We start from the raw sequence: 11,802 nt of genomic DNA on the forward strand, positions 1-11,802 counted from the left end.
TTTTAAAAAACTAGGAAAACAGGTTCAAAAGCAACGCCTTCCTAGTTGACAAAAAAAAAAGTACAATCTGGCACTCATTCAACAAAGTTCCAGGGTACCTAGCATTGTGATGGAAGCTAGTGCAAAAGGTCTCCCAGTTTACAAGGGGCCCCTAGCCCGCCAGAATCCCGACGAGGGCGATGGAAGGCCCCTGAATTGCACGCATTTCCAGGTGCATTCCTGCGCCCGCACCTGCAGAAACCCACCCGCCTAGCTCCATCCCGGGCAGTCTAAGCTGCTCCTCCTGCGTCCCCGCTGCCGCCGCAGCCGGTGCTCCCCGCCTGCTCTTTCTCGAGCTAAGATCAGAGATCCTTCTCTCCATCCCAGCCAAGCCCGTTGCATTCATCCCAAACACCCCAGCCACGGTATGGGTTTGGGGAGCAAAGAAGTGGCGAAGCAACCCTGGCAGTGGACATGGGTGACGGGATGGCGTTGACTTCGTGCAGGGATATGAAACGAACAGCGGCACACGAGAGTGACTTGCTCCGCGGGTCTCAGACTCCAGGATTAGTGGTCTCGTTCCTCTTAAAACCAGAAGAGTGGCAAACCTCCGTAATCCGCCAATAGTGACCCGGGAGCGTTCCCGGAAGCCACTAATTGGCCGCTCAATTCCCAGCTGGTGCCTTCTCCATCAACCCCGCCCGCCTCTCCGGCATCCTATTGGCTAACGTGGCCGGCGGTGGGGGGGGGAGGTGTAGGCGTTCCATCCGGGTCATTGGTTCTCCGCACGCCGCCACGCCTTCGCTCAGGGGCAGCGCGCGCCAGGATTGGTCACGACGGCGAGGGTGATTAGCTAGGCTGCAGGACGGTCGCGGATTGGCGCGGGAGGGCCGCGGGGGCGGAGCAGCGGCGGATAAAACTGGGCGTGCTCGGCGTCTCAGGGAGACGGAGGCCGGCGAGTGAGGTGCGAAGCTCTGCTGACGACGGCGTTTTGGCAAGAGCAGTGGTGAGGCCAGGGAATGAGGGGGGCTTCGCTGAGCGGGAGAAGCCAGGTCCAAGTGTCTCAGGCATCCAGGAGGCCCAGAGGGGCGTCAGGGCGTCTCCAGGGCCGGGGGCTCCGCGATGGCGGCGGCTGGTAACCGTCCCCGCTGGCAACGCTCGGCGAGGAGCTGGGCCGCGAATGCTCCCGACAACGATGAATCGGTTTTCCCCTTCTTTTTCGCCGTTTACATTGTAATACGACTACTTCCAGTTATCAGAGGAACACATTGGGAGTTCCCTCACCTCTGTTTCCTTTCTCAATCCAGGTGGCGTAGGTTTAGGCTGAGGGCGCCCATGTCAAAACTATGCTTGTCTGCTTCTTTTTACTTCCTTTTTTTTTTATTTTTAACAGAGCACTGCTCACTTCTGGTTTGGGGTGGTGCCAGGGATTGAACCTGGGATTTGGGATCCCCTGGCATGAAAGTCTTTTCCGTAGCCACCATGCTGCTCTCTGAGCCCTTGTTTACTGTGGGGGCGTGGCGCGCGGGCACGAGCTGTGGCGGAGGCGGAAGCGGCGCCTCACTTAGCGGCTGCATCACCTCCAGGCCATTTCCCACCTTCATTTCTATCCTTCCTCCCACTGTTCTTTCGTAGTTACCTGGACTTCGCTGCTGCAAGCCAGCCTTTTCAGATAGACTGAGGGAGAAAAGGAAAGACCACAGGACTGAAGCATGTGTGGGGGGTGGGTGCAGGCTGGCCTGGGTCAGTAGTCTCAAATTGCTACCGTCAACCAGTGCTCAAACTAGAACCTCACTGTGTCTGACCTTTCTGTAAACTGCGGTCTCTTGTATTTATACCTATAAATACTCCCTCTCCCTCTGCACTCCATCTCCATCACTGACACCTGGGTCAGCCTGTGAATTGGTCTTTGTACCTACTCGTGTTGCCTCCAATTCATTCTCACTACAGTCAGGGCTGTTAGTAATGAGCAATGACTGTTACTATGGGATGATTGGAGAACTGGGAAAGCCAGTCTCCTATGGAGGGTCAGGATTGACTGCAGAGCCAGAAAAATATCAGTTACCTTTTACCTCGAACCTGATCGCTTCTAAGCTTTGGGTTGGAGTGTTTGGAGAGAATGCTGCATATAAATCCTTCCCCCCTCCCTAAAGAGAGGCAAAGGCAACCCTAATCCTACAGCATGTGACACCGCGGACCTTCTAGCTCCCTGGTAGTCACTTTCCCAGGTACGGCATTGTTAGTGGGATCAGATTATCTCTGCAGTGCATTCTTACTGTAAAATTCTGTTACTTTGGGAGTCCTGGTAGTGCAGCAGGTTAAACGCACGTGGCGTGAAGCGCAAGGACCCCTCTACACCTGAGGGGAGTCCACTTTCCAGGTAGTGAAGCAGGTCTGCAGGTGTCTTTCTCTCCCCTTCTCTGTCTTCCCCTCCTCTCTCCATTTCTTTTCTATCCAACAACAACAGCATCAATAACAACAATAATTACAACAATGAAAAACAAGGGCAACAAAAAGGAAAATAAATTTTTTTTAATTCTGTTATTTCTAGATCCCATAGATGGAAATGATGGCCTAAAAAGTGGTACTAAAGGCAGACAGCATTAGATTTCTTTTTCTTTTTTTTAACTAGAGCACTGCTCAGCTCTGGCTTATGGTGGTGCCAGGGATTGAACCTGGGACTTTGGAGCCTCAGGCACAACCTGAGCTTATGTTTGCATAACCATCATGCTATCTACCCCCGCCCAGCATTAGACTTCTGATTGAATTACTGCTCTTGTTCACAACTGCCAATTCAGTACTTCTTCCTTTTACAGTAGTAGTTGATGTTACTGTGGCATGTTCCCACTTCTGTCTGCTATAATCATGATGGATAAAAAGTCTTTTCATCATTTGTATATTTCAGGACGTAAGTCTGTACAATGATGTCTGCTAAACGGACTTCCTGGACAAGTCTGTCCACCCTTCAGAAAATAGCACTGGGCCTTGGGATCCCAGCCAGTGCAATAGTGGCCTATATCCTATACCGCAGATACAGGGAAAGCAGAGGTAAGTGAAGCTAATGGTTATTTTTCTGTATAGTGTTCAGTCTGCACTCCAGCTTTGAACAGGAACTTTAAGGAAACTTTTATCAGTTGTTGGAATGTTACTGGCTTTTTGAGAGGGATCTTCAAAACTGATTTCTGTATTTTTTTTCACCAGAGGGGGTGTACCTCTGGTTTTGATTTCTGTATTCTTAATGTGAAGTTGGTGTATGAAATACAGAACTTTCTAATTATGTACCTCTGTCCCCTCCAGCAACATCAATGCTGCAATTGTCTCTCTCTCTTTTTTTTTTTTATTTAAGAAAGGAAACATTAACAAAACCATAGAATAAGAGGGGTACAATTCCGCACAATTCCCATAACCCGATCTCCATATCCCCTCCCCTCCCCTGATAGCCTTCCCATTCTCTCTCTCTGGGAGTATGGACCCAGGGTCTTTGTGGGTTGCAGAAGGTGGAAGGTCTGGCTTCTGTAATTGCTTCCTCGCTGAACATGGGTGTTGACTGGTCGATCCATACTCCCAGTCTGCCTCTCTCTTTCCCTAGTAGGGTGGGGCTCTGGGGAAGCGGAGCTCCAGGACACATTGGTGGGGTCTTCAGTCCAGGGAAGTCTGGTCGGCATCATGCTGGCATCCAGAACCTGGTGGCTGAAAAGAGAGTTAACATACAAAGCCAAACAAATTGTTGAACAATCATGGACCTAAAGTCTGGAATAGTTCAGATGAAGTGTTGGGGGTATTCCCTGCAGGCTCTTGTGTACTTCTGCTTTCAGGTATATATTTTTCCCCTAGTTTATGGGCACAGGTACCTATGCTCTGTCTCAGGGGACCTGGACTATATCTATGTTTGGGGACTTTATTGGGGAGTGGAACACCTGGGACGGAATTAAAGAATACTATGAGAGGAAAGGTCTCACCCGAGTGATGAAGCTGAAGGGTTGTCATTCCACACCTGAAGTCTCTGGTCACAGTCTGAAGTGAAGCATGCTGGGGTGGAGTCTTCTTTTTTTTTTAATGACCTAAATAGTTGATTGAAGGTTAACATAATGTGGTCCAGTTTCCCCATAGGCTGCACCTTGAAGATAGGTAGGATCTAGCACAGTGATATATGTTTGTTTTTTACTAGAGCATTGTTCAGCTCTGGCTTATGGTGGTGTAGGGGACTGAACCAGGGACTTTGGAGCCTGAGGCTTTGAGATTATCTTTGCATAACCATTATACTATGTCCCCTATCTAGAGCAGTGATTTATCTATACAAAAAAATTACAAGCCTAATGTGTTCCTGGAACACGTAGCCATCTTTCTGTAGGGGTCCCTTTCTTGAGAAAGTAGTTTGCGAAGTATGTCTTCCTTGCATAGCCAAATGCTGTTTCCATTTTACATCTGATATGTTATCCCAGCACATGCCCATCTTCTAGTCTTTGGGTACCTTTTACTTCCAGCTCAAGTGTTACTTATTATGGTAGGGATCCTGTTACTCATGGATCAGTGTTTGAAGCTAGACTGGGTCGGGTGGAGGTTGCTGTTGGCCAATTTGGCTGTTTTCTAAGTCTGATCTATCTCATGAACCATGATCTGTGCAGAAGAGCGGCTCACATTTGTTGGGGAGGATGACATTGAGATAGAGATGCGAATCCCACAGGAGGCTGTGAAGCTCATAATTGGCCGTCAAGGAGCCAATATTAAACAGGTAAGTGCAAACACAGTGGACTTCCCCAAGGCTTGGTTCTGCTGATTTTTCCTACCCCCCCCCCCCCCCCGGCCATAAAAACTCACTCAAAACTGTAGTTTTGATTCATTCTATGTCTGTTTTAACTAGAGCACTGCTCAGCTGATGCTGCTGGGACTAAACCTGAGGTCTTTGGTGCCTTGGGAATGAAAACTTTTGTGTAACCATTATGCTGTCTTCCCCCAGTTCAAAATGGGACTTTTTAAGATTTATTTATTGGATCGAGACAGACTGAGAAGGGAGGGGGAGATATTGAGGGGAAGAGACACCTACAGCCCTGCTTTACCACTCACCCCTTCAGGTGGGGACTAGGGTCTTGAAACTGGGCCCTTGTGCACTGAAATGTGAGTGCTTAGCCAGGTATGCCACTGCCCCCCCTCCCAGATTTTTTTGTTGTTACTGTGAAGTAGAGTCCTTGAATAGCTATTCTCTACTGTACAAGAACTAATGACATATATATAATTATATTAATTAATTTTTTAAAATTTATTTCTTTATTGGGGAATTAATGTTTTACATTCAACAGTTTGTACATGCATAACATTCCCCAGTTTCCCATTGAACAATACAACCTCCACTATGTCATTTATCATCCTTCATGGACCTGTATTCTCCCCACCCACCCACTCCAGAGTCTTTTACTTGGGTGCGATATGCCAATTCCATTTCAGGTTCTACTTGTGTTTTCTTTTCTGATCTTATTTTTCAACTTCTGCCTGAGAGTGAGATCATCCCATATTCATCCTTCTGTTTCTTACTTATTTCACTTAACATGATTTTTTCAAGGTCCATCCAAGATAAGAACTAATGACTTCTACTAACAGTAAATATTGAATTTCTGCCTGGTTTCCCTCTTTAAAAAAAAAAAAAGAAGAAAGCAAGAAAAACACCTTCACTAGTGGGGGATGAGCCACAAATCAGAGCAATGCCCAGGGTTGAACTCTGGGCCTCCTGCTTGAGAGTCCAGTACTTTATGCACTGTGCCACACTTCAGGCCACTATCTAAATCCTCTACCATCTTCAGTTGTTCATATGAAATAGAAACAAAATCTGTCTCACTAATCCCAAGAAAATTTATCAGGGAAAGATAACTGAGTACAAAGAAATTATTTTGTATTAACTATCATCTCGGGTTACCTTTGTAACTAATTTCTTTAATTGTAAGAAGTAAGGACTGCTTAGAACATGCTGATTTAGCTGATAATCTGCCTTTCTGGTACCTGCAGGGTGATTTTAGAAGTAGGAGCTCAGGAGTCGGGCTGTAACATAGCGGGTTAAGTGCATGTGGCCCAAAGTGCAAGTACCAGCTGTAAGGACCCCTGTTTGAGCCCCCAGCTCCCCACCTGCAGGGGAGTCGCTTCACAGGTGGTGAAGCAGGTCTGCAGGTGTCTTCTCTCCCCTTCTGTATCTTCCCCTCTCCATTTCTCTCTGTCCCATCCAACAATGATGACATAGCAATAAAACAAGGGCAACAATGGAATAAATTAATAAGTATAAAAAAACTAAAATAAAAAGTAGGAGCTCTTCCAGAGTGAACTGCCATGTGTCTTTTTTTTTTTTGCAGCTGCGGAAGCAGACAGGTGCTCGGATTGATGTGGACACAGAGGATGTTGGTGATGAGCGGGTGCTGCTTATCAGTGGTTTTCCTGTTCAGGTGTGCAAGGCCAAAGCAGCAATACATCAAATCCTGACGGAGAATACTCCAGTGTCTGAGCAACTCTCTGTTCCCCAGAGATCTGTGGGCAGAATTATAGGTACCACTCAATAACTTCCTCTGCTTTTCCTTTTTTCTTTACCTATGCTTTTCACACCTTTCTAAGGGTTTTTCCTGGCCTACTTCTTCATCTGGTTAATATCAAACAAACAAAAAAAGGACGTATTGAGACCATCTTTACGGCTCCAAGAACCAGTGGGAAAGTAGAATTCATTACATCAGGAAGTATCTGAATCTTTCTAACAGGATTCAGATAAATGTATTTACTTTATAGTAACTGTCCAAGAGATGTCAAGGATGTTCATATCATACTGCATCTTTGAGGAGGAGTGTTCTAAAGATCCCTCTTCTGCTTCCCCTCTTCTTCCTTCATAGGGATGAGCCCATGCAGGCTATCATATAATGAAGTGGGGTGTTAAGCTAAGTGGCTAAAAAAAAAAGTGGAAATGATCTGTAGTTCACCTAGCTAATTGTGTAGAGTTCAAATAAAATGGATAGAACAAATAATCCAGTATTCCCTTTTTCTACTGTATACAAATAATATCTTTCTGGTAAAGGGTGGTGAGGAGAGAAGGATTGACTTTTTTTTCTGTTGCTGTTCAATGCAGGAAGAGGCGGTGAAACGATTCGTTCTATCTGTAAGGCTTCAGGAGCCAAAATTACTTGTGATAAAGAATCAGAGGGGACATTGCTACTATCAAGACTTATAAAAATCTCAGGAACACAGAAGGAAGTGACAGCTGCAAAAGTAAGTAGCAGATAAACTTGAGTCATATTCAAGAAGAATCCTTTCCTCCATCCTAGGTCAAAATATCTAGCATATTTGTCATTCCTTTTTATTTCCACAGCATTTGATATTGGAGAAAGTATCAGAAGATGAGGAACTTAGGAGGAGAATTGCTCATTCTGTGGAAACCAGAGTCCCACGCAAGCAGCCAATCAGTGTTAGAAGAGAAGAAGTGATGGAGGAAGAAGCTTCACCACCACCAGTTCCTGACCACTTAGGAGGTGGCGACATGACTGCTGAAAGGCCTGTAGAAGCTTCCTGGGAGAAACCTAATGATGATAGCCCTCAAAAGTCTGGAGAACTTACCAATCCAGAGCTGCCCATGTTTGAAAGTATGTAATCCCCCTTAGCACTATGGTAGATAGAAATGCTTAGCAGGATAAGGGAGGGCATGGGCATGCATGAAGCCCCACTATGGGGGGCAGGGGAGACTTTTTTTTTTTTTTTTATACTTCTGGTTTCTTACTTTGGTGCCATACTCCAAACTCAGTCAATTTCTGCTTTGCGTTTCTACTTCTTCCTTTTTTTTTTTTTTTTACATGCATAACATTCCCCAGATTCCCATTTAACAATACAACCCCCACTATTTCATTCATCATTTTTCATGGGGAAGACTTTCTTTACCTAAAATAAGTGGTAATTTTCCTGACTGAAAAGTTTGATACCACAGCTAGACCTTTCTGATAATGTTTTACTTGACTTGATGTAAGCATAGTTGTTTTTCTGGTGTCGTAGGAAGTGGCACTTGGGATACAGGTTAGACTGTTAATCATGAAAAGTTCCCGAATTCATTCCCTGGCATCGCATGTGTTAGTGTTCTCTCTCTCCCTCTATCCTGTCTCCATTAATATTTCTGAATACAAATAAGCTAAAAATGGAGAACAGTATAGAAGTATGCTATTTCACAGTAAACTGGTCTGAAAAGTATATCAAATTAATTCATGCTAATGACAAAGAACCAGAGCACCACTCTGGTACATGCCATACTGGGTATACAACTCAGGATCTGATGCTCGTGTGTAATGGACTCACATTTGTTCATGTCACTGCTCCATGCTATAGCTAGTATGTGGCTTGCCCTTCATTGTAATTGGTGGCTGGTTTGAGCACATAGCAGACAGATGACTAATAAGAGTTGTATAGAAAGATAAAAGCAATGGCTATCTCTATCCAATAAATAGAGATATTTTGAAAAAAATTTTTCCTGTGGACACCATATCACATATGCGTATCTGTGCTTAGTTCCTAGTTCCGACTTCATGTTTCATGATGGTGAGTTCCTGGAAGTCTACGTTTCTGCTACAGAGAACCCTAACCACTTTTGGATCCAAATTACTGGCTATCGCAGCAGTCAGTTGGATAAGCTTGTCTGTGAGATGACCCAGTACTACACGGACAGCCAGGTGAATTGTGAGGACAGGGTTGGGGTTTGAAAAAGGGATGCATCATTTTCATTTGTAATACATTCTAGGTTCATGTGTAACAACTAATTTTCCTTCCTTTTGGTATTTCCAGTTCCTATCATTATGCTTTCTGTTTTGGCTTTTATTTTTTGTAGAAATTGAGAGGGAAGGGGGAGATAAACACCTACAGCACTGTTGCACCACTCGTGAAGTCTACCACCCTGCAGATGGGGAACAGGGTCTTGAACCTGAGTCCTTGCACATTGTTATGTGTGCTCTAAATGACGTACACCAACACCTGGCCTGTGTATGAAGTTTTTAACTTGCCCTTTAAACTCTTCTTGTAGTTTGAAGACTTGCCTTTGAACGAGGGGGACCTTGTTGCCGCACCTTTAGCTGACAATGGTTACTGGTATCGAGCACGAGTCCTTGGCACATTGGAAAATGGAAAAGTGGACATTTACTTCATTGACTACGGAGATAATGGAGAATGCCCACTGATGGACCTCAGGGCACTCAGGTCAGTGTGGATGCCAGAGTAGAGTGAAGCTAGAGACCCAGTTGATTGAGCCCTGACCATGGAGGGGGAGGGAGGGAGCTTTTGACACAACGGGCCTTTGGTAGAGGTCCTGTTTATAGACTGGTTACCATTTCCAGCTTTGCTATTCAAAGTATTAAGTGCCTATGGCACAAGGACACTGATTACCTTTTCTCTCCCTTTTAGGAGTGACTTCCTGAGCCTTCCAATACAAGCAATAGAGTGTAGTCTGGCAGAGATTGGGCCGTCAGGTAAGTTGTTGGTCATTTCACTTGGACTTCCAAACACATATTCAAATAGGGCATATGGGAAGAATTTTTTTTAATTTTTTGCTTTTTTTCTCCCTTTTGTTGCCCTTGTTTATTGTTGTAGTTATTGATATCATGGTTGTTGGATAGGACAGAGAAATGGAGAGGAGGGAAAGACAGGGAGAGAAAGATAGACACCTGCAGACCTGCCTCACCACCTGTAAAGAGACTCTCTTGAAGGGGGAGCCAGGGGCTTGAAACAGGATCCTTATGCTGGTCCTTGTGCTTCTTAAACTGCTGCACCACCGCCCTACTCCTGTGGGAAGAATTCTTAACATTCCTAGGCTTTTTGGGTTCTCAAGGTTGAGGAGCCTTTCCTTACCAGTATTAGACAACAGCCAGGATATAATCCACTCCTCCAGTGCTGCTTCTTACCTTAGACTCAATTATTTTTCCAGGTGAAAAGTGGGAAGAAGAAGCCTTGGATGAGTTTGACAGAATCACTCACTGTGGCTGTTGGAAACCCTTGGTGGCCAAGGTCTTTGGCTGTGTTCAGAATGGGATCCCAGCATGGCCCAAGGTCTACTTATATGACACTAATGATGAAAATGTAAGCCTGGAGTCCACTTGCCAGCAGCTCTGTATATCACTGAAGTGTGTTTCTAGCCTCATTTACTTTTCTAGAAACCCATATCTAATGTCACTCATACCTCTCAGTATTTGAGTCCTTACTCTTCTGTCCTGTTTCCCTCAGACTTGCCCTCCCTCACTGATAGCATGGTTCCATTTTCATTTTTCTTCCCAGACACTTGACATTAGATTGGAATTAATTCGTCAAGGATATGCAGTTGAGGTTCCTGAAGACATGGAAAGCAATGAAACTGCTTCAGGCATTTTGCAGGATACGGTGAGTGGACCATGGTTCATGGTGGTGCTTGGGGACATCTAGTGGTCTAAGAGACTGGCAGTGCTCCTGGTCGGTGTGTGGCCCAAGTTCTAGAGTCACTGTCTGCAAAAAGTGAGCCCAAGGGCAACAAAAGGGAAAATAAAAATAAAAGAATAAAAGTGAGCCCCAAACAAGCCACAGCAGCAGCTGCAGGAGGCCTTCCGCTTAGGGCACCATTTTGTAGCCGGCCTTTCTGAAAAATCTGACTTGTTCTGAGGGAGGTATTTTGGCTCTCTGAGCAGCCAGACTGAACACCCTTAAACACACACTGAGAGCAGATTAACATGTTGGCCCATCCTTTCCCCTCAGCCAAGACTTTTGTTCTCTCCATTTCCTCAGGCCCTAAAAACGCACATCTCCGGAGGAGCAGGAGACCCCCTGCCCTGCCTTCTGTCAGGTATAGTATCTGCCCACAGCTTGCCATTCTCTACAAGTCCTCCCCAAACTCAGTGCCAAATCCCATCTCACCCCCACTGCCAGTCATGTTACATTAGGATAGAATCTTAACTTTCTACTCCTTTCTAAATAGAAGCTGACTCCTTGTCCGGTGATGAGATCCTTGAAGACGACTATTTACTATGAAGTCGGCTTCACCTGCCTCAGTTGTCTGCTTTGCTGCAGGTGGAGGTATTGTGATGAGCTTACCAACAGGGGCCTTTTTAATTTTCTCTCCAGTATCTTCCCCCAGTTCCACTGCTCTGTAGCTGCTATCCTGCAGCTTAACTTGCTCCCAGATTTCAGACCGTTTATGTGTTTGATAGGATTCAGCATAGGATTTTGTGGCTGACAAGAAAAGCCTATGATAGAGGTCCATGCAGTCCTTTATTCACACAAGAGCCACCTCTGTATACCAGATACATTTGTCTTCTCACTGGACTATCAGAGTGAATGGAGGAGAGGGAGACACACCCTCTCCCCCCCTCCAGCTTGGAATACCACTGCTTTCCTTCCAGGCTGCTCACCACCCATCCAGCTTGGTCCTCATCCAGTGACTATGGACTCTGCTGCTGTGTTGTACTCTACTGTTGTCTGTGAGGCTGGAAACAGCCAGGATTTGGTCATCAAGACATGAGAATTCTACAGAATCTTATTCACCTCATCAGGTGACCAGTTTAGGAAGTTTTTGAGTGTTGAACTCAAAAGACCAGTTGACTCAAACAGCAAAGGAAAAAATCAGCATGCATATTTTAATAGGCTTCAGGAAGTGAGAAGATTCTGCCTCTTGACCATCTACTGATGCAAGTATTCAAAAATGCTTCAGATGTTTTCCTGAAAACTAGTTAAAAGGCAAGGAGAGAGGTAGTTCAGGAAAAGATGGTTTGATAATTATATACTTCTGCTATGTAAGAGTATACATTTAATATGTTACTGTTTTGGTTATTTGGGTGAATAAAGTTCTAAAGAAACTTGTGTAAA

General features: G+C 45.2%; 1 protein-coding gene across 1 annotated transcript; it reads left to right on the forward strand.

Annotated features, from left to right (window-relative positions):
• Nucleotides 1-824: 824 nt before the first annotated feature.
• On the forward strand, nucleotides 825-11,802 carry TDRKH (tudor and KH domain containing). The gene is given in 14 exon segments (XM_060201681.1): nucleotides 825-985; nucleotides 2,885-3,027; nucleotides 4,605-4,711; nucleotides 6,315-6,504; nucleotides 7,073-7,212; nucleotides 7,313-7,583; nucleotides 8,494-8,654; nucleotides 9,002-9,174; nucleotides 9,379-9,443; nucleotides 9,899-10,050; nucleotides 10,246-10,347; nucleotides 10,726-10,783; nucleotides 10,916-10,964; nucleotides 10,966-11,802. Coding segments are annotated over 13 exon segments (1,803 nt in total). The 5' UTR covers nucleotides 825-985; nucleotides 2,885-2,900; the 3' UTR covers nucleotides 11,174-11,802.

This window comes from Erinaceus europaeus, chromosome 11, assembly GCF_950295315.1.
Source record: "Erinaceus europaeus chromosome 11, mEriEur2.1, whole genome shotgun sequence".
NCBI lineage: Eukaryota > Metazoa > Chordata > Mammalia > Eulipotyphla > Erinaceidae > Erinaceus > Erinaceus europaeus.